Source organism: Leptodactylus fuscus, chromosome 3 (genome assembly GCF_031893055.1).
Source record: "Leptodactylus fuscus isolate aLepFus1 chromosome 3, aLepFus1.hap2, whole genome shotgun sequence".
NCBI classification, from domain to species: Eukaryota; Metazoa; Chordata; class Amphibia; order Anura; family Leptodactylidae; genus Leptodactylus; species Leptodactylus fuscus.
In genome coordinates, this window is record NC_134267.1 from 165,380,859 (window position 1) to 165,404,012 (window position 23,154).

At 42.7% G+C, this 23,154-nt stretch overlaps 1 protein-coding gene across 1 annotated transcript in view; it reads left to right on the forward strand.

Annotated features, from left to right (window-relative positions):
- Positions 1 to 431: 431 nt before the first annotated feature.
- ZBBX (zinc finger B-box domain containing) overlaps positions 432 to 23,154 on the forward strand; it is a 138,427-nt gene continuing 115,704 nt past the window's right edge. Inside the window, exons 1-3 of the mRNA XM_075268719.1 lie at positions 432 to 484; positions 16,930 to 17,024; positions 17,850 to 17,963. Of these exons, the coding sequence (XP_075124820.1) occupies positions 16,960 to 17,024; positions 17,850 to 17,963 (179 nt within the window). The 5' untranslated portion in view covers positions 432 to 484; positions 16,930 to 16,959. The remainder of the gene's footprint in view (positions 485 to 16,929; positions 17,025 to 17,849; positions 17,964 to 23,154) is intronic.

A 23,154-nucleotide genomic window follows, 5' to 3' on the forward strand; every position in this document is an offset into this window, starting at 1 on the left:
AGTGTCCATATATACAGTACAGGAGAAGTGATTCAGTGACATCACTCTGCGCCATGATTCTAATGGTATATATGCATTTTGTCTTCATTTCAGACAGTATTGATATATCATAAACTACGTAGCTTTAATATTAAGCAGTTCTATTAATAAATGCTGTCACTGCCAGGACACAGCCGAGAGACAGACAGGACATGTAAGTACAGCCATCACCATACCGCAGTCATCGCCTACGTGAGACTCAGAAGCTGTTCGGAAACTACAACTCCCAGCATTCCCTGAGGCCATTGCCTGGAGACCACTGCCATTCAGGATGGAACAAAGCAACGCGAGTCACGTCACCGCTCAGGGTCAGCCAATCATATCCCACATGCTGCCACATTTGGGCGTGGTTTCAAGGTTGTGGTCGGGAAGCTGCGGTTGCCTAGCAACGAACAACCCAAGCACCTATACACCGGCCGAAACTCCACGGAGATCCCCGGCGGCGGTGGCGGTGAGTTACCGTGACTAGTGAGGCCGGACGCCCGGCGGGCCCTGCTGCCCTGTGGTGCCCGGTATTTGCTGGTGTGCACTGTGCAGTCCAGTTATGGAGCTGCTTAGTCAGAGCAGGGTAGACAGTGCAGCAGATTGTAGGGAACATTTCCGTCACATTAGCACATTCTACTCAGTGATAATGGAGCAAGGTAAAGAGATGTACAAGTCACACCAATGGCGCCTCATATATAAACATCTGCATGCAGCAGACCAGTGCCAAAACAGTGTCAGCCATCATTTTACCAGTGTCCTCCTGTAGATTCTGAAAAATAAAGGACAGCAAAATCTGAGAGTTGTAGTAGTGAAACACAAATGAAAAACTGCCCAGTGCCTTCTGTGATGTGCCGCCATGTGTGCTGTGTGTGCATGTGATGTGCCGCCGTGTGTGCATGTGATGTGCCGCCATGTGTGCTGTGTGCGTTTGTGATGTGCCGCCATGTGTGCTGTGTGTGCATGTGATGTGCCGCCATGTGTGCTGTGTGTGCATGTGATGTGCCGCCATGTGTGCTGTGTGCGTTTGTGATGTGCCGCCATGTGTGCTATGTGTGTCTGTGATGTGCCGCCATTTGTGCTGTGATGTGCCGCTGTGTGTGCTGTATGTTCATGTGATGTGCCGCCATGTGTGCTATGTGTGTCTGTGATGTGCCGCCATTTGTGCTGTGATGTGCCGCTGTGTGTGCTGTATGTTCATGTGATGTGCCACCATGTGGGTTGTGTGTGCATGTGATATGCCGCTGTGTGTGCATGTGATGTGCCACCATGTCTGCTGTATGTGCATGTGATGTGCCGCCATGTGTGCTGTGTGTGCATGCGATATGCCGCCATGTGTGCTGTGTGTGCATGTGATGTGTGCTGTGTGTGCATGTGATGTGCCGCCATGTGTACTGTGTGCGTTTGTGATGTGCCGCCATGTGTGCTGTGTGTGTCTGTAATTTGCCTTAATGTGGTGCTGTATGTGTCTGTGATGTGCCGCCATGTGTATTGTGTGCATTTGTGATGTGCCGCCATGTATGCTGTGTGTGTCTGTGATGTGCCGCCATGTGTGCTAGGTGTTTCTGTGATGTGCCGCCATGTGTGCTGTGTACACATGTGATGTGCTGCCATGTGTGCCTGTAATCTGCCGTCATGTGTGCTGTATGCGCCTGTGGTGCTGTGTGTGTCTGTGATGTACCACTATGTGTATTGTGTGTGCCTCTGATGTACCGCCATGTGTACTGTTTGTGCCTGTGATGTGCCAGTCTGGAACTGGCGTAGATTTCCATTATAATTCATGCCAGAAAATTGGTGTGAGTTGTAATGAATATGTTGGGCCAAGTTGTCCCTGCACAGTATGGCGAGCGTACATGGAACCAGGATTATGGGCACATTTGCTTGTTCTCATTTCCTTAATTTTTCATAATTGTCTGAGAGTGTTGGAAGAAGGAAATCAATGCAGCTTGCACCACCTCTTGGAAGGGATATCCATAGAAATCAATGTCTTATGGGGTGACTTGGGATACCATACCAAACCAGAAAAACTGCTCTAGAAAAAAAGACGCCCATGCACAGACCACTATGTCACAGATCTTGCCCCTGACCAGTGCAGCACAGGGGTCCGGTTAGCTAAGTGAGAGGCTACTAACATGGGTTAGGAGGGGTACTTAGTCTTATTGAGAGCCTAGAGACACTTAAAAATCTTTTCAAAGAGACAGGTGACCCCCCCTCCCCACCATAAATATCCTGCAGATCTTTCTAGATGCATCTCAGTATGGCGCTTGCTGCAGTGAAGTGCGGTACGAGCGCATCCAGCGGAGGTTGTAGGTCTGAGGTTGAGCTGTATTCTGTGGTGGCCTCTCTGTCATCTCAGAAGGGAATTCATTAAAACGTTATTCTTATTTGGTTGCATGGAGAGAATTAATCCAGTCTTGTACCTGACTTTAGCAGATGAAAGTAATGGGACATTTGCATTGATCTGTCGGCTTATATTGTCATAGTGCTGACTACTTTGATGAGTTCCATCCCTGAGATGGGGCCGAGCAGGATAATTTCTCACAGATATGCTACTGTCTTCCAGTAAAAGAAGAAATATATTTATGATTAATGTAAATGTATGAAAATCACCCCTTCCTGCAAATATGACAAATGCAAATATGAATGTAGATCTGCTGCTGTAAGGAAGCTGAGGAGATGTGCCGCTCTCCATTGATGGAGTGGTGGATCCAGCTCCTCCAGTCATATTAACTACTTCAGTCACTATAATACATCTTCATGATCCATATTGTGTAGGTTAACATCCTGTGCTTTTATATGGGAGAATTAAACAGGTTGTCATCTGTTCTACTGAAGATATATTGTGAGCGGCAGTGATTTGGGATTGCCTGGTGAGGTGAGCGCACCTCCCTTATCTGACTGCATTACATCTGCACCTTGGCATTTTAGACCTACAGCAGGGGTCACTATTTTCATATGGGAGTACAGTATTTACAGGTTTATTTTCCACCTCTAGTCTAAGATGGGGGTGCAACATTTCATTTTCCACCTCAAGTAGAATGGCTCCTAAGGGTATGTTCGCACAGTAGAATCTGTCTGTGATGTTGAAACATAACGCTGAAAAAATAAGCGTCCTGCTCGATCTTGCCGTGGTTCCATGGCTGATTCAACCACAACTTCAGCAGCATGAAACATTGTGGAGATTTGACCTGTTCATATCTGCTTTGGAATGGCAACACTCTGCCCCTAAGGGCTCCGCGGCGACTCAGTTTTTTTAAACCAGACACAGAGTCGGACATGCAGTACTCTGTGTCCGGTTTAAAAAAAAAAAACGTTTCGCCACGGAGAGCATAAAACGCTCAACGGCGCATGCAGAAGAAGGAAACCTGAGAACGGAGACCAGATGCTGGTGTGAACCCAGATTCAGACTGGTGTGTGAAGTTATTACAGACTGATGATTTAAGGGGTTGTCCATTTTAGTAAAGTTATAAGGATGGCGGTTAGAAGCAGTTTACAAATGGCGTCTCTGACTCTGAAGGCGTGCACACTGATGTGAATGGACAATGTAATGCTTCAGGGAACTTGTACACTTACAGGCTGTATACGCCCCCCACAATGCATTCGAAGCAAGAGGGATTGTGCAAGGTGGAAAATTCCTTTAAATTTATTCAAATAAATGTGACATATCTCCCTTTAATGATCCAATATCTACAGTACTAGGCATGTTTAGAAAAGTGGCGTTATGTTCTTATAGTACAGAGGACCTTTCTCTACCTCCTCCAATCCTTTGCATCCTTCAGTAGGTGCTGCTCCACTTATCCCAGGGCAGCCTTCACACTAAGGGTCCATTCACACGGAGGAAAATGGTGAGGAATTTGGTGTGGAATTTTCCACGCTGAAAAAAAGCCTCCCATTGATTTCAATGGGTTCTGCTAGCTTTTTTTCCGCTAGCAAAGACTGGAAACAAACAGGATAACTTGAAAAAATGAGGCTTGAACGGGGCACTGCTTCAGAAGAAACCTTTATTGCAGACAAAATGGAACCATAAATCCATAAAATAATCAAAGCATATAAACATATAGAATAATAATGACAGTAAAAAACCACATACATAATATAAATATATAGGTGTAAAAAAATAAATAAATTAGTTTAGGTCTGGTTCACATCTGCGTTCGGTATTCCGTCTGGGGAGTCAGCATGGGAACCCCCCAAACAGAATACCGAACGCATTGACAAGCGCTGAGCTTATGAAAGCACATGAACCACATAGACTATAATGGAGTCCATGTGTTTTCCACGCAGTCTCCGCACGAATCATGCGGAGAGAAAAGTACTTCATGAACTACATTCCTGGCGTTTTCCTTATAGATATAAGGGTAAGTTCACACAGTGTTTTTTGGATCTGAACCTGAGGCAGAGGCCACCTTAGGTTCCGATCCAAAAACTGGGTAGCCGCGACTGAAAGTCGGTGCACTGCATCGCATCCAGCCTCATATTCCGCTCCGGATTAGGTCCAATGAATGGAAATGCAATAAAAACGCTGCGGAAATATGCAATGCCTTTCCGTCGTGTTTTTTTTTCTGGTGTTAGACTCCCTTTTAAACTGGTATTCCCATCTGAGACATGTGTGGCATATTGACAGCATATGGCATACATGTCCAGCCGGTGCGTTTCTCTTATATATCGGGGTCCCTCTTGTGGGCGCAGTGAACGGACACAACACTGCACACACTGCTTTGAATGTGATTTTTCAGGTATTCAGTCGGACACTGTTTAGCAGCTTCATTGTGATGTGAGGGGTCCCTTGGATTAGACTAGAAACGTCATCCACGGCAATGATTATATATATATATATATATATATATATATAGTGTATGGATGTAGAGCTGATTTTTTTTTTATATGTTGTATTTTAGTAGAGAATTATCAGAGTGATGTTCGGGTGTTTTTTTATGAGATATATGGCTTTATCAAGTCTGCATTTAGCAAGGAATGGCTTTGCTTCTATTGAATACTATATGGCTTTTCCATCCAGTTTCTGTTATGTGCATGTTGTATGCACCGTGAACATGACATGTGTGACATTACTATATAGAATTCAGCCACGTACCCTGATGGCTTTGTCCATTAGGAGTGACATTTTCAGACACTCTATAATAATGTACGTCATCTGTAAGAATTATCTGCTGCTCAGTAAACACAGTCCTATCCATCCTAATCCTTTACTGTGTATTGGACAATGTGAAATGCATGACTGTAGTGGTGGAATATGATGGAAAGATGACATATGTTACTAATCTGAGAATCATTAGATATACATGAGCTGCTAAGAGTATAGATGGCGCTTACACTCGTGGTAATAGGATCAGTGAGTCACCAGAATCCAAGGAATCACAATGATCATATTTCATCCTATACAGCAGTGATGGCGAACCTTTTTGAGACCGAGTGCCTAAACTGCAGCCCAAAACCAAATAAATTATCACGGAGTGCCAACACGGTAATTTAACCTTAAAACTCTGTGGGTCCACAATTGCGGACCCACAAATTACAGTCATGTGACTGGGGCTTTACAGATCTTGTACTGAAAGGTAAAGGTCTCTGCATTCTGTACTTTTAAACAATTAATTTTCACTATTTACATCGCACAGGATCTGTTTTATAGTTACCGTGCAATGTTATTACATCCTGTACTAATTTCACGTCTGCTATAAAACAAATACTGTGTGATATACATAGTGAGGGGACCCCACACAGTACAATCTGCCCCTCAGTGGCCCCCCCACACAGTACAATCTGCCCCTCAGTGGCCCCCCACACAGTACAATCTGGCCCACAGTGGCCCCCACACAGGATTATACCTGTATACTCCACAGTAGCCCCCTCCCACACAGCATGAACTGGTCCACAGTAGCCCCCTCCCACACAGCATGAACTGGTCCACAGTAGCCCCCTCCCACACAGCATGAACTGGTCCACAGTAGCCCCCTCCCACACAACATGAACTGGTCCACAGTAGCCCCCTCCCACACAACATGAAATGGTCCACAATAGCCCCCTCCCACACAACATGAAATGGTCCACAGTAGCCCCCTCCCACAGAGCATGAAAGATCCACAGTAGCCCCCTCCTACACAACATGAAATGGTCCACAGTAGCCCCCTCCCACACAACATGAAATGGTCCACAGTAGCCCCCTCCCACACAGCATGAAATGGTCCAGAGTAGCCCCCTCCCACACAACATGAACTGGTCCACAGTAGCCCCCTCCCACAGAGCATGAAAGATCCACAGTAGCAGCATAAAATGGTCCACAGTAGCCCCCTACCCGCACAGCATGAAAGTCTACAGTAGCCCCCTCCCACACAACATGAAAGGTCCACAGTAGCCCCCTCCCGTACAGCATAAAATGGTCCACAGTAGCCCCCTACCCACACAGCATGAAAGTCTACAGTAGCCCCCTCCTACACAACATGAAATGTCCACCGTTGCCCCCCTCCCCTGACAGTGCAAACAAACACAATATAGTTACCTGAAGAGCTGCCGGGTGTTCTCTCTTCTGTTCACTGCGCGCGCTGATGACTTACGTCATCACGCCCGCGCTTGTTCAGAGGTCACACTCTGTAGTCAGTGTAGGCCGCGTAGTACGCGTGGCCTACACTGAGCTACACTGACAGCTTTCAGCTGAATGCGCATTTGCACAACCAGCTGAAGGCAGCGATCGCTCACTAACGGGGAATCCTGCATCGGATTCGCCGTTAGTGAGCGATCAGGGCGACAGCACGCGTGCCAGCAGACGGGGCTCTGCGTGCCCTCTCTGGCACGTGTGCCATAGGTTCGCCATCACTGCTATACAGTATATATTATTAAATGACTATGGCAGCTTGTGGACATCCTTTACATTGTTCTTGACTAGCCAGCCCCATTCCAAAAAGTGTCGGGGTTTCAGTGAATTGGTCATTGATTTCTTGCAGCGTCCTGGAGTAGAACACATTTGATCTTTTCTGGCAGACTTGTCTTTTCCAGTTTTAACCTCTGACTGCAAGCAGTAGCGCACAAAGTGATAGTGAAATGTCAGATACTCCAGATTTACTGTTTAGAAGTTCATCTCAAGCAGGAGAGAGCAATAGAAGGACAATGTAGTAGATGATAGGGGTACCGTGACTGGCATATCTCAGTGAGTAGTGCTCTGGCTGGCACATTTCTAGGAGTTATGTATGGGAATCCATTAAAGAAAGCTAAAGTGGCTACTTGTTGGTACTACTCCGATGTCGCTACAATTATATGGCACATACAGTATGTGTCTATGAGGCGCTGATGTTTCAGCTTGTAGTGTTGAGCAGTCAGATGCAAAATACAAGTATAATCCAGGAAGGAAAAGAATAGTCCACCATAGTCCCTGGTATTCACCCATCAACAGCAGCAAGCTTAAACGTATGATATTGGTGTGGAGCGGATATTGTAGGAACAAAAGTCCATTCTTGAAGGCCAGTGGCCATTTCTTATCCTCAGACACGTTCTCAAGGCCTAGGGAAGCCGTCCGAGGATGCGTAATGGTTGATGACTGTAAGCTGTCCACTTTACAACCATGTATTTACCTGTACTACATTGCTATGTGTGGGGAGGGTATCTTGGTAGCAGCAATGGTGCAGACCCAACAAGAGACAGGAACATAAAATCTGGTGCAAACAGAAAAACAGCAAAATAAATAAACTTTCACTTCAGGTACAAAATAAGCAAAATAAAATACAACCTTAACTTCAGGCAAAACAAAACCCTCATCCGAGCAATAACTTAACAGTATGAAGCTAGCTATATATACTGCTGGAAAAGCTGACAATGCGCTGAATTCAGCACACTATCGGCTTTCCCAATCTGTGCCCCGGGTAAAGCGATATCGGTCCCGGTACCGTAGCGCTTTACAGTCAGAAGGGCGTTTCTGACAGTCAGGTATGGTCACCATGGGTATTTGTCTGGCCTGTTAAGGCTGCACAAGACTATGAATATGCTAGTACAAGACTCATATGCTATATACATTGTGGGAGAATAGCTTTGTAGCAGCTTCAGTGCAGTGTAGACCCAAACAGTCAGAGAGAGGGACACAATGTCAGGTGAAAACAGGGTTTTATCCCTGTGTGTTTATTTTATTTTTTTAGAAAAATAAGCAAAATAAAATACAGCCTTTAACTTCAGGCAAAAAAGAAAACAAAATCCTGCTTGTTCGAGCGCTAACTATACAATCCAGTCCTAACTACCAGTATACGTGTGGCTTGCTTCAGCTACACGAATAAAAACGAAATAGCAGACAAATCTCACTAGACTCCAGCACTCCAAGACATACCCAGGCACCTTCTCACACTCCCAGGGCCTGTCCTGAAGTGCCTTTTATGGGCCAGTACCGAGCCCCAGTCTCACAGCTGGGCTGAGGCTTACTCAATAACAGCACTGGACCACATATATATTAAGAAACCTGGGGGAAATACAGTATATCACCCAATCAACACCATGCCTGTCACCTTCTCACAATACATACATATATATGGGATTATTTAAAGAATAGTTCCTTATATCTCTTAAGAAAAAAAATTACAAGTTTATTTAAAGGTGTTGTGTTTCTGAGCCTTACTAAAATGGCAATGGAACTTCAAAAAAGTTGTGGGCATGTTAACATAGCTTTTTGCCCATGTAAAAAGGTATGTGAAATCCACAGCTCAGTTATTTCAATAGCAATCTGTGGCATAATTCAATAGATCTGACATGGCGATACATGCTGTGCTTTCTGCATTAGGTGGCGACACGCAGGACTAAATCCATGTGGAGATCTGAGATGTCACACTGCTTATCCACTGCAGAAATTCAAGGGTCAGCTGTGGATTTTATCTGTACACGTCCTAAGTTACTGCGTTCACATTTCCCATGCTCACCGTACCCTTTAGTCGCAGTACCCTTGGCTTTGCACTTTCAGTACAGGTGGTATACGACGTCAGCACTGCGATCAGAGATTGGCCACATGATCATGTGATAAAATGTAAAGTCTGGCTGGCTAAATGTAAAGTACATTTAGTTATAATAGGCTATAATAGGCTATCTTTATGAAATTGCCAGTCTCTCCTAAGCATTAATTGTAATTAATATAATTGGCTACATTTTTCTAAAAGTTAGTGTGCTGTTACCCACTATGGTTAATGGTTGCCTGTTCTGGAGTGACTGTACTGCAGACAGGGCATAGGTTGAGTCTTCGTATTTAGTCAGACGGAGGAATGTTTTAGACATGTCTTTAGGACCTGAAGTCGTCTCAGGGTTATAGGCCCATCTAACTAAATACAATAATTAAACTAAGCACTTTCTGCTGTACAGTCCTTATAGTATGGATAACTATTAACACTGGCATAGGAAATTCTGGCATTTTAGACTAAAAATAAAATCTGTATTTTCTTTTGGCACAGAAAGAGTCATATACATGTCATGCAGCTTCCTCCTGTTGATCATAGCTGGTGGCAAGAGGAGAAAGCCTGCATGGAATACATTCGGCTCCAGGGATAAAGTTAACACCCATTTCCCGACTTTGATGAAAATCAGAATCTTGTTTTCGCTTTAGGTAGTGAACAGGTTAAACCTAGGAGATAAATGATCTGCCATATCTCCGTACAGTCACAGCCATCTGACAGAGGCTAACCCAACTTGACTTTGTGCTTACTTAGACATAAATTCTCTGTTCATTTCCCATGTATGATTCTAAAACGTAAAGTCATCTTGATACAAATTCTGACTTTTAAGCAACTCTTCAAGACCAGTGACCTTCAGAAATCGGGCTGGTGCCAAGATCTTCAAAAACTGATTCCATTTGACATTCATGAATTATGTATACTTCCTTTAGCAACAAATACTGTACATTGGCATTTGGAATCTATTTGGTGCGTTGTCATTTGTTTCTATCATTCCTGGCAGTTCAAGGATTCTCGTCACTCATTTGTGGGGTACAGGAGATTTAGGCATTTGGTAATGGTTAATAAAGCTGTATAGAGTCTTCTTATCAGGTATAAATGACCATTGATATGGAAACCCATTGGCAACACCATCCAGTCATTACAGCTCTTACTGTAAAAGCCAAGGCTGCATTTCTATGGCTCCATGCTAGGAGTCAGCCAGGATGTAACTTGCAATCTGATTATTATGATGATTATATAGGCTTATACAAAGAGTGAAGATGGAAAAGGTCAGCACTTCTTATGCTAGAAAATCTTCAGTAACTGCATTAAACCCACGTGCTGGAATGCGAACAGCAGACTTATATAATCCTTAATTGTCTGAAATGCATTAGCCCTCCAGCATCCCTTTCCGTTTCCCTTTTATAGTATCGTTTTGCAGCTTGCCTGCTTTTGCGCTAGGGAATTACTGTTGGGTCAGGTGGAAGTTTTTCCTGTGTAGGGACAAAATCCCTTTCATGAGGGGATTGGTAACACACAGTTTCCAATTTATTTCTAAATATTCAGGAAGAATAAGGGTTATAAGGTGCACCATTGTTGTTTTTCGTGAAACTGTTGTAGGCTGTAGCGGGCTGCACCAAAAAAGCGCTGTGGGAAAAACCGCAGCGGCAACGCATTGCAGTGGTTTTCTCTGTGGACTTTATACTTCCATTATACTTACGGTATAAGGAAACTGTTGACCTCTCCGTAGGTATAATTGAGACAATGCGATTTCCAAACCTTGAATGGTTTTGGAAATTGCAGTGTGTCCGCTGTGTATATTTTTCCACAATGTGTGGATGGGCTTTGCTAGTTTTGCAGAAACTGTAAAACACTGCGTTTTTTCCACGGCAATTCAGCTGCGGCCAAACCGCGGCGTTTACACCACATGGGGCCCTCAAATGGACTTGTCAGATGGAGGATCTCTATTATACTTATTATATGACTAGTACAGTATATGGGATTAGTAGTGAATCGATGCAATTATTCACAAGAAATATATTTCACATAAAATCAGCCCAAATAAACAGTTAATGTATAACACATCATTTTGTGATTCATTTCCAGGCCACTGCTTTCAGTGCGATAGCAGCGTTTATGGCACCACAGAAGGAGCTGAATGTGATTTTTCCTTTCCTTTTATTTTTCTGTTACGCTTCTTGGAATTAATAGTAAACATATGTCTGTAGTTTATGGCAGAGATGTTTATCCTGTGGTTTACGACTCCATATGGATATGCAGAACGTGCTTTTAAGACAACATTATTATCAGGCGTTTAATACTTCAGTAACACGTATTTTAGGTCTTGTAAAAGGATTGTCATACTTGTGCCTCATGCACATGTCTAATATGCCCATAAGAGGGAAGCCACATAAAAGTGTACTAGGTGGCGCCATTGTTCCCCTCTACATTTGTTACCATTCAGTATGTAATTGATAACACCATACACTGGTGGGGAAGGGGCAACCGACCGTTCATTTTATGATCAGGTTGTTAATGCTGTGCTTGACGGATCGGGAAAGGAAGGGGGGTGTGGAACATTTCAGAACTTATCCTGCCCATGTCCCAACCTTATGGATGTTTAGGTTGCCATATTTCTGCTATGATCCCATTTTTCAGTTTTAGGGAGCCTTCACACGGAGTAAACGCGCGTGTATTTTTGCAAAATACACGTGTAAAAATAAGACTCCCATTGACAGCGCCGGACACAGAGTACTGTATGTCCGACTCTGTGTCCGAGCTAAAAAAAAACGGTTTCAGAGCGGAGAGCATAAAACGCTCACCGCCGCTCACGGTCGGACAGCTTTCTCACCCATTCAAAAGAATGGGTATAAAAGAGTCCTGCAGGTTTCCGTCTCCGGCCTCTGAGATCCCATTACTGTGTTTTTAGCTGCCTGTTTCTTCGCTTCTGTAGCAAATAGTCCAGTTTTAAAGTCGAGATTCCTGGTTTTAAAACAATCCCAGCATGATGGTTCTAGGTGTTACAGATCCCACCATATAGGCATCTGGCGTGATCGTCCCCTCCAGCATCTTAGTGCAACTCCTCAGAAAACAGGCCGCTGTGACTCTTCTCAGAAAATTTGCATACAGATTTCTGAGGTGTATTTTACATGTAGATGGGTGATTTTTAACATAATATCATTCTGGGATCAAACTCTTTATATCATTTAAGCTAAAAATGATATTTCATACCCTGCCTGACAATGAAAATCATGGTGACAGCTTCCCTTTAATGAACCGTGTTCACATGTCTGTCATTACCTCTGCATCAAGAGGAATGATGTAGATCGTTCTAAAGTTCCATAGACGTGCATCTACCAGCACCATTCACAGTGCACAGGTATACTCTGCACTTCATGTGTGTGTATATTCATATTAGTGTTACTTTTCTTTATATACATTGGTGCTTAAAACACTGAATACACAGAAAAGAAAGCATGCATGCATATGTTGCACTCAAGAATTGGAAGCCCAATGTTCACAAATGTCTATGTGAAGGCTGTGCTATTTCACAAGATATTGTAACCCCGGTCACTTTATTCCGAATCTAAGTCTAGTTACAAAAAAATCCTTTCTTTTCCAAACACTTGATGCAAATCATTATCCATTACGCAATATCCAGGCCATCTCTTTGGGGCAACAAAAAGCCTACATAGTTGTGGCTGCAGCGATTCACCGCTGTTCTCATAAAAGTGAAGGTAAAATAGAACCAATATGGCTAGAGGCTTAACTTGAAGACCCAGAACCTCGATGCAAAATTTTTAATGGGGCCCTACCGGCCTTGTACCATTTAGTATAGTGGTATATTTTATTTGGCAGAGGGACCTTTACGGCCCCCTCAGTGTCCAGAATTTACTACTGCTGTTTCACCTATAGCTTCACTGTCGAATACAGTAGTAACATTGATATTACCCAAATGCCTGTAACACAGAATTGGCCATCTTATATAATTGTACCTGGTCCAGCAATATACTTGTGCCAGTTACAGCGGTGCCCAGACACATATGCCTGTGTAACACAATGATCTACTTGATAGATGGTTCACTATCAGCAGCCACATATCCTCCTATCCGTATTCCTTCAGTCATATACTGTATTATTATCAGTGGAGAAGACACATCAGGCCGGTGGTGTCACAGATGTGAATCACTAGGCTTCCAATATTACTGTCTCATGTAACTCCTATTTGGTATGCGTTTGGGTGGCCAGGGTGTGCGTAACAGACCCCCGGATGCAGAGCAGCTGTTTTGTTTTAGACCATCCTGACCATTTTTGAGGCTATCAGAAGCTCCTATTTATCTTGAAAGACATGACGTCTATCTGGGTTCTGTTGGGTTTCCAATATTTGTGATGACAAGAATCTATACAGGGTGTCTGGAAAGTAAGTACACAAAATGAAAGGGTGGACTTTAGCCGGAATACGAAGCGTAACGTGACCGGAAATGCACCACTGTGGCGATGTAGGTAGACAGAGATGTCAGTTTCCTATCCCTCGCTGCACCATGTGAAAGGAGAAACAAACAAGATTTTTTCTTGTGGGGACATGTCAAGTCCGTTGTGTATACAACACCTGTGCCAACCCGCAAAGAGCTCACGAACCACATCCAGGCTGCTTTGGCCGCGGTGAGGGCCATGCCAGGAGTCTGTGAACGAGTGCGTCAATCCATCTCCCGGCGTTGCACTGCTTGCATCGAGGCAGGCGGCCAGCACTTCAAGCAATTCTTGTAAATAAGTAACAGTGATTAAACTGATTTCCCATTAAAGCTCTTTCTCTTCTTCATTTCTCCTTTCACATGGATTTTCGTAGCCATCAGTAGAACCGATAAAACTATTTCTGTATTTCATAGACTTCGGAGTTCCCATTACTTTGCATTAGAGATCAGTGATATTTCTTGCATGGTCTACTATACAACAATAGTTGTTATGCTGGTCAGATAGCGTGCAGGATATATCCTGTTGTATTACATTTTTTGCTATTGTGTGAAGATGCACTTGAAATTAAGCGCATTTTACAGCAAGCCGAGTATCATGCTGCAGAGCTGCGCTTGGGGGTTTATTATACAGTATGATACAAGCTATTTTCAGCTCACCTTTCATGTGAGGACACAGCAGCTGTGAGATTCTTATGCATAAATGATTTACTGGCATTTTATTTCGCCTGCCTTGCTTCACTATGAGATCTATCTTGTAATGTGACAGAGAGAAAATCAGTTTTTGAGTGCAGTCATGTCTATTCATACAGTGATCAATGGTAAAAATCAGACAGTGTTTGCTCAGCCAATATCAATGGATTAAGAGTCAGAATAGTGGTTTGTGTTATGGATATGATCTAGTCTGTCTTGTGTCCAGTTATCCGAATATTATTGTGCATTAACACCAGAAGTGTGCACAAAACCTGATTTGTATTTTTGTGTGGACCCCACGACAGAATCCCAGGGTTGTATATTTGGTTTATGCCACAGTTTTACAGAACAATACACTGATTTACTTTATTTAGTGGGGCTAGTCAGTTTGTCACCATATAGCTCCAGTTTTAATGGTGTTTTCTTTGCTGAAACCAACTCAAGATAGGGCAAATTGCTTCTGAACATAAATTCCAATAGAACACTCCGACCAGCACTGTTTTATATAAGTCAGCACCCTGAATTGTCCTCAGGTTGGCTCGCGACTAGCTTCTCCTCACCTTTCTTGATGCATCTTCTTTATAATAAGCTGAGCATTAGAACCCATGATGATAGCCATTGTTACTAGTTGAAGGCGATGCCCAATTGAGGTCAGTAGGTGACCATGTGACACCTGGTTGTTTCCTTTTATAGTTTTCTTTCTAGCTAATGAAAAGGAAATTCTCAATGCCCATTGAAGAGACAACCCTTAAATTATTTTGCAACTTTCTAATTTCATCTTGGCATTCACCATTGTATGACTCCATGAATCCTACCAAGATGCTTATTGGCAGGAGACATCAGTGGATAACTTGCTGTATTTTTCTGACTATAATACATACAGGAAAAAACTCACCACAAAGTGCCTGCCTCTTATAGTCTGCAGTCTGAAGGTTCCAACAGTGCCAGACCTCCTGACCACTTTTTTACATAGCGGGAGAAAGATATCCGGCTGCAGACTTTTCTCCCTTCCTGCTTGCTTGACACCCATCTGTCCACTCGGGGTAGGAGAGGAGGCTGAAAGGGGCTCTATCAGTGGGAAAAGTAATTTTTAACTAATCACATCCTTGCATAGCTTTTAGAAAGGCTATTCCACACATACCTTTAGTATGTAGATTGCCTCAGTGGTTTCTGAATAATTCCATTTTTATTCATATGCTACTTAGCTTCCAGCCAGCACAGGAAGTTCCCAGCAGCACTCGTCTCTGTTATTATCTCCTATGTGCGTGTGTGTGTGCAAACAGAAAGCTGAGTCGTCATCATCATCATCAACAGTAGCCTGTACTGTATACACCCATAGGAAACAATAGCAAAGAGGTGCATGATGCATCGTGCACCCATTCTAATTAGCATATGAATAAAAACGACCTTATTCAAAAACCACTGAGGTAATTTACATACAAAAGGTAGGTGTGGAATAGACTTTCTAAAGGCTATGCAAGGATATGATTAGTTAAAAATCACTTTTCCCAATGATAGAGCCCCTTTAACAATTATTTTCAGTATGAGTAGGGTTATGTGAGAAATACAGCTCACACAATACCGCCAGCTTCTGCAGTACTAAAAATAAATTAAAGGGGCTTTATCAGCAAAATCGTGCTGATAGAGCCCCACATATGCGTGCATAGCCTTTAAAAAGGCTATTCAGGCACCGGTAAAGTTATATTAAACTACCCCCCCCCCCCCCCCGTTTTAAAATAATAACCTAAAAAAGAATGTGCTCTACTTACGGATCGTGCACGGGGGGCGGGCATTCAGGGTGTGTCTTCATCTTCTTCCCCGCCTCTTCTTCATCCGATGTCTTCAGGTCCCGTCCTCCTCCGGCGCTTGCTTGCGGGCACTGATAAAAAAAAATAGCTTGGGTGCATGCACAGTAGCACGCGGCTTCTACTACGGCTACTGCGCATGCGCCCAGGCAATTTTTTTTTTTTATCAGTGTCCGCGAGCAAGCGCCAGAGGAGGACGGGACCGGAGGACATCGGAGGAAGAAGAGGCGGGGAAGAAGATGAAGACACACCCTGAATGCCCGCCCAGCGTGCACGTTCGTTAAGTAGAGCACATTCTTTTTTAGGTTATTATTTTAAAACGGGGGGGTAGTTTAATATAACTTTACCGGTGCCTGAATAGCCTTTTTAAAGGCTATTCACGCATCTGTGGGGCTCTATCAGCATGATTTTGCTGATAGAGCCCCTTTAAAGGTCCTAGCTGTATACGTAGACTGTGTGCAGCAGAGCTGTGTGTATACGTAGTGTGTGCAGCAGAGCTGTGTGTATACGTAGTGTGTGTGCAGCAGAGCTGTGTGTATACGTAGTGTGTGTGCAGCAGAGCTGTGTGTATACGTAGTGTGTGTGCAGCAGAGCTGTGTGTATACGTAGTATGTTACATAGCTTGACATTTTTGTCTTATTTTTTGCTGTCTAAGCCTAGAGTGCATCTTAAGAAAGGTACATCTTCTAGTCTACTATGGTAGACTATACTACTTTCTACCATATGAGTACACTTTGATGCCAGATTTTTCCACTAGTTGTGTATGGGAACTTTCTATACATCGAGTATGTGAATACTTCACACAAGTATCCGTTTACATTGCTCCTTTTATGCAACCTTAGTGTACAAACTGCTGTCTTCAGTATGTCAGTGTGTTCCGCAGTAGGATTGATGGATAGAGAAGTTACCAATTACTTGTATGTCATATCTAACCACAAATCCCACAAGGGAATATATCTGAATACTATTTTGTATGAGAAACCTACAGAGGTACAATTATTCTTCTGTGCCTTTTATCATATTCCTTTTCAGGCTCTGAAAGAAGCGATTTCTGCAGCAAGCATGAGCAGCGATTTTGTTATAGTTCCACCAGCGAAGAGTGGGAACTCTGTCAGATTAAAAGCCAAGTGAGTACAATACTTCAGATATGCTGCCGACTGATCGTGGATTTTAGTGAAATTAGGAGGTCTGACTATTCTATTAAACATTATAGTATGGGAAAGATGACATGGGGAATGCCACAAAATTCTAGTATGCAGCTTGTAAGAGAAGACCTAAAAACATATTTAATTTCTAGAATATAATGCCTTCCATCCACTATTGCAGAATGGTGAAGTTCTGCAGATTCTTAAGTTCTGTTCTTACATAATATTTGATGGATATGTTGGATCTTTATGATCCATTTTCATAATAGACCTTAATAGATCCCATTGAAATCCATTTCCCATTTTCACTATTTTTGCTGGATATAATGATATGCAGCAGTATGGTACTCTATTCTAAGAGCAAAGAATGCGAGATGGAAAAGAACATAATGAAAGTGTGAACACAGCTTTATACAAGTAAAGAAAGTACAATTTGCTGGATTCCTTAAAGAAACACTAAAGATAGAATATGCACAAAAAATGCACAATCTCAGCACTTCCTGCATTAAACTTTTTCTTTCCTTTTGAATTCCTTTTCTCTTTCATTACAATAAAAAATTAGAAATATACAAAGAAATCTTCTGTACTTGTCCCAGGAACTCCGTCATCTCCCTTTCCCCACGCTCGCCAAAGAGAGCTTTAATTTTAGGGTTGCATTTTTTTTCTGAAAAAAAAAATGTACATTTGACATGCAAAGTATTCACAAAGATACAGTACAGTCTGAAATCCTATTAGAACATTGCCTGAGCCAAAAATACTTGTGCCAGTCTCATCAAATCCGATTGATTTAATGCAGTGTTTGCTTAGGAATATAAGAGAGCTTCGTATGGAAACATTGCAACTTGAGCGGCATAATCAGGAAATGGAAGAGAAGCTAAACCAGTTGCGTCAAAGTATGAGTAGAGAAAAAGAAGAAAGAGGGTGAGTAAAGGATGAACTAGTTTTTGTATTATGTACCTTGCCGATAGAATTCTATCTTATATATGATGATCTTGGAAACATTTGGTATGGTTATAAAAAAAAAAGCCATATATATATATATATATATAATATATATATATATATACAGTCCTATGAAAAAGTTTGGGCACCCCTATTAATTTTAATCATTTTTAGTTCTAAATATTTTGGTGTTTGCAGCAGCCATTTCAGTTTGATATATCTAATAACTGATGGACACAGTAATATTTCAGGATTGAAATGAGGTTTATTGTACTAACAGAAAATGTGCAATATGCATTAAACCAAAATTTGACCGGTGCAAAAGTTTGGACACCTCAACAGAAAAGTGACATTAATATTTAGTAGATCCTCCTTTTGCAAAGATAACAGCCTCTAGTCGCTTCCTGTAGCTTTTAATCAGTTCCTGGATACTGGATGAAAGTATTTTGGACCATTCCTCTTTACAAAATAATTCAAGTTCAGTTAAGTCTGATGGTCGCCGAGCATGGACAGCCCGCTCTCAAATGATCTGAAAACAAAGATTGTTCAACATAGTTGTTCAGGGTAAGGATACAAAAAGTTGTCTCAGAGATTTAACCTGTCAGTTTCCACTGTGAGGAACATAGTAAGGAAATGGAAGACCACAGGGACAGTTCTTGTTAAGCCCAGAAGTGGCAGGCCAAGAAAAATATCAGAAAGGCAGAGAAGAAGAATGGTGAGAAGAGTCAAGGACAATCCACAGACCACCTCCAAAGAGCTGCAACATCATCTTGCTGCAGATGGTGTCACTGTGCATCGGTCAACAATACAGCGCACTTTGCACAAGGAGAAGCTGTATGGGAGAGTGATGAGAAAGAAGCCGTTTCTGCAAGCACGCCACAAACAGAGTCTCCTGAGGTATGCAAAAGCAGATTTGGACAAGCCAGCTTCATTTTGGAAGAAGGTCCTGTGAACTGATGAAACAAAGATTGAGTTGTTTGGTCATACAAAAAGGCAATATGCATGGTGTCCAAAAAAAACAGCATTCCAAGAAAAACACTTGCTATCCACTGTAAAATTTGGTGGAGGTTCCATCATGCTTTGGGGCTTTATGGCCAATGCCGGCACTGAGAATCTTGTTAAAGTTGAGGGTCGCATGGATTCCACTCAGTATCAGCAGATTCCTGAGAATAATGTTCAAGAATCAGTGACGAAGTTGAAGTTACGCCGGGGATGGATATTTCAGCAAGACAATGTCCAAACACTGCTCCAAATCGACTCAGGCATTCATGCAGAGCAACAATTACAATGTTCTGGAATGGCCATCCCAGTCCCCAGACCTGAATATCATTGAATATCTGTGGGATGATTTGAAGCGGGCTGTCCATGCTCGGCGACCATCAAACTTAACTGAACTTGAATTGTTTTGTAAAGAGGAATGGTCCAAAATACCTTCATCCAGGATCCAGGAACTGATTAAAAGCTACAGGAAGCGACTAGAGGCTGTTATCTGTGCAAAAGGAGGATCTACTAAATATTAATGTCACTTTTCTGTTGAGGTGCCCATACTTTTGCACCGGTCAAATTTTGGTTTAATGCATATTGCACATTTTCTGTTAGTACAATAAACCTCATTTCTTTCTTTTTTTTTTTTTTTTTTTGTAGATTGTGAGCCCCACATAGAGCTCACAATGTACATTTTTCCCTATCAGTATGTCTTTTTTTTGTAATGTGGGATGGAAATCCATGCAAACACGGGGAGAACATACAAACTCCTTGCAGATGGTTTTTTGCCCTTGGTGGGATTTGAGCACCAGGACTCCAGCGCTGCAGGGCTACAGTGCTAACCGCTGAGCCACCGTGTGGCCCCCCAATAATAAACCTCATTTCAATCCAGAAATATTACTGTGTCCATCAGTTATTAGATATATCAAACTGAAATGGCTGCTGCAAACACCAAAATATTTAGAACTAAAAATGATTAAGATTAATAGGGGTGCCCAAACTTTTTCATAGGACTGTATATATATATATATATATATATATATATATATATATATATTTATTTATGTTTATGCAAATTCAACTCTGAACTGTTGTGAATGGTGGTCTCCATACTATCTATCTGTCTATCTATCTATCTATCTATCTATCTATCTAGTAGAAAAAAATGCAGAAGCAGCACAGCATACGAACCGGGTGCAAAGCCAAAAAACAAGATTCAGATAAGAACCAAAACGTCGCGGCTTGGAATAAACCCACACTGTTTCTAAATGTTGGAGTGCTGCCATTTTTTCCACTTCTTATCTATCTATCTATCTATCTATCTATCTATCTATCTATCTATCTATCTGTGTCACTTTTCATTGTAACTCTAATTATGCTGCAATAAAGTGCCTGCTGCAAAGAAATTGTCTACAGAACAGGAAGTGGCATTCTATTCTTAGGCTTAGTGACGAGAGTTAAAACTGTACAATTTTTGGATTTCTTTTGAATGTTAAAGGGACCCTATCAGCCAGACACAATTTTTTCTAGGTACCATGTCGGAATAGCCTTAAGAAAAGCTATTCTTCTCCTATCTTTCGTTATCTTCTTCACGCTGCCATTCGCCTACAATCCCAATTTTTCTTGGTATGCAGATTAGCTCTCTTGCAGCACTGGGGGTGGGCCTCAGCGCTCAAATAGCACTGGGGGCGTCCCCAATCCTGCAAGGGAACTCTCTCCAGCGCCGCCTCCACCTTCGTCAGCAGCGTCATCTTCAGCCTCTTCTTCTAGGCCTCGGGTCTTGGGCAGAGCAGACTGCACATGCCCACAGGCCACGAGAAAATGGCCGCTTGCACAGTATTGTAAGCGGCCATGTTCTTGTGGCCTGTGGGCATGCGCAGTCTGCTCTGCCCCAGGCCTAGAAGTTACAAGCCACCGCCGGAAGAAGAGGCTGAAGACAATACTACCGACGAAGATGGAGGCGGCGCTGGAGAGAGTTCTCTGGCAGCATTGGGAACGCCCCCAGTGCTGTTTGAGCGCTGGGGCCCGCCCCCAGTGCTGCGAGAGAGCTCATTTGCATACCGACAAGAACCGGGATTGTAGACGAACGGCGGCGCGGAGAAGACGATGAAAGGTAGGAGAAGAATAGCCTATCTTAAGGCTATTTCGATGTAGTACCTAGAAAAAATTGTGTCTGACTGATAGGATCCCTTTAATATAAAAATTAATATTCAAAAGAAATCCAAAAAACATTTCAGTAATATTAAGATTAACATTTAAAACGTAGGTCACTTTCTGATTACACATTTTCTTTAAACCACAGAAAAATACAACACTATAAAAACACAAACACGTAAAATAGCCATACATTAGTAAAACAGTTGTAGTTACAGTCAAAGTGAATTATGTTACTTTAAGGGCTCGTTCACACGTGAGCACAGGGGAGGTTTTTACCAGCGGGTTTCGCGTCAAAAACCTCCCCTTTACAATGGTGGTCTATGCAGACCGCCAGGCTTCTTTTTTCCGCTACTGGCGGGCTGCTGCTAGCGGAGAAAAGAAGCGACATGCCCTTTCTTCAGGCGGAAGCCGCGTGGGTTGAGCCGCGCGGCTTCCGCCCCTGGCAGCACCCTCCTATGTCGGCTCATTCATTTGAGCCGACAGCGGAGGGGAAAACTGCGACCGCGATGGTCGCGGCTGGCGGGTTTTGACCAGAGAGAGATGCGGCTCGCCGCGTCTCTCTTGGTGTCAAAACCCGCGCAGGCAGTTCACGTGTGAAGTATCCATAAAAGGGGGTCTAGCGCTATCACAATCTCTTCTGACCACATATATGCTGTTGTAGGGGCTGTACATACTATTTTATGTGTCAAACTATAATATTGTTGCTGAGGAAATCAGATTTCATTTGTTAAGAATAAGAGGTTGAATGCCCCCGTGGGGGCTTGGCCATGCTTGGCACAACACCTGTTTTAGCCGGAGGTTTTGGTTGAAAATTTTCTTTAATACGTTACAAAATCTGAGTAAATAGTATTGTTTTCTTCAGCAAACTTTGTTGTTTCTCCAAGAATCTTATTCTTCCACTGAATATAAACAGCTGACCTGAGATAGGCCACATACCGATCTGTGTTCACACTTGGGTGACTTTTCATAAAGTTATCGCATCTCTTGCCTTTGATGAAATCAACATCCATGTTAAATAATACAACCTGCCTGTTGTTTCAAGTGTGCTGTAAAAAGCATTGCATTTTCAGTGTTCACGCTGACCACATACCCAGACTCGATTCATTCAGAATGAATGATGCAGAAAATACTGTCACATCTAGAGAAGACTGAGGCACATGCTCTTTTCAGCAACCCAATGCTTTCTATTTAGAACAGTGGGCACAACAACCACTCCCCAAATAAAAACCAATACTTCCTACACATCATACACATTACTATTTAAGTCCCAGTGAGCAGCTTTACTCTACATATTAGATTATCTATCTGCCTTCCTTCTGTGCATTTTTTAGAGTTTATGTCATCAAGCAGCTTGTATTTTCATAGCCATTTTATACAGCATTGCTCCTTTGGGCACTATGCATTGTGCTCTATTGTGCCAGGAAAAATTCTTGGCTCATATCTTACACACACAAAAAAAAGAAAACACAAAACAAAAGTAACTCTTAATATTAAAATAAAAAGAGAAAAGAAACTTTTCAGGTTAAAATAAATAAAAAGCAAAGGCAACCAATATTAAGGCCTGTTTCACACTACAATTTTGCGTTATGGTCTTTTGATTCATCACAGCATCAGAACAATGAACTGTAAAACTGACATAATAACTGATACAAATGTAATACTTTTTCCACATTTCTCTTTTACGCTAGGTTCACACCTGCGTTCATCTGTCCGTTCTGAGCTTTCCGTCTTCTGCATGCCAGAAGTCGGAAAGCTCAGACCGGGTTCGGCCGTGAGCGGCGGTGAGCGTTTTATGCTCTCCACCGCGAAACCGGATTTTTTTATCCGGACACAGAGTACTGCATGTCCGACTTTGTGTCTGGATTATAAAACCCGGTTTCGCGGCGGAGAGCATAAAACGCTCACCGCCGCTCACGGCCGGATATCTCTCTCACCCATTCAAATGAATGGGTGAGAAAGACTCCTGCAGGTTTCCGTCTCCTGCTCTGTTTTATGCAGGAAATGGAAACCTGAACTACGGAGTTCACAA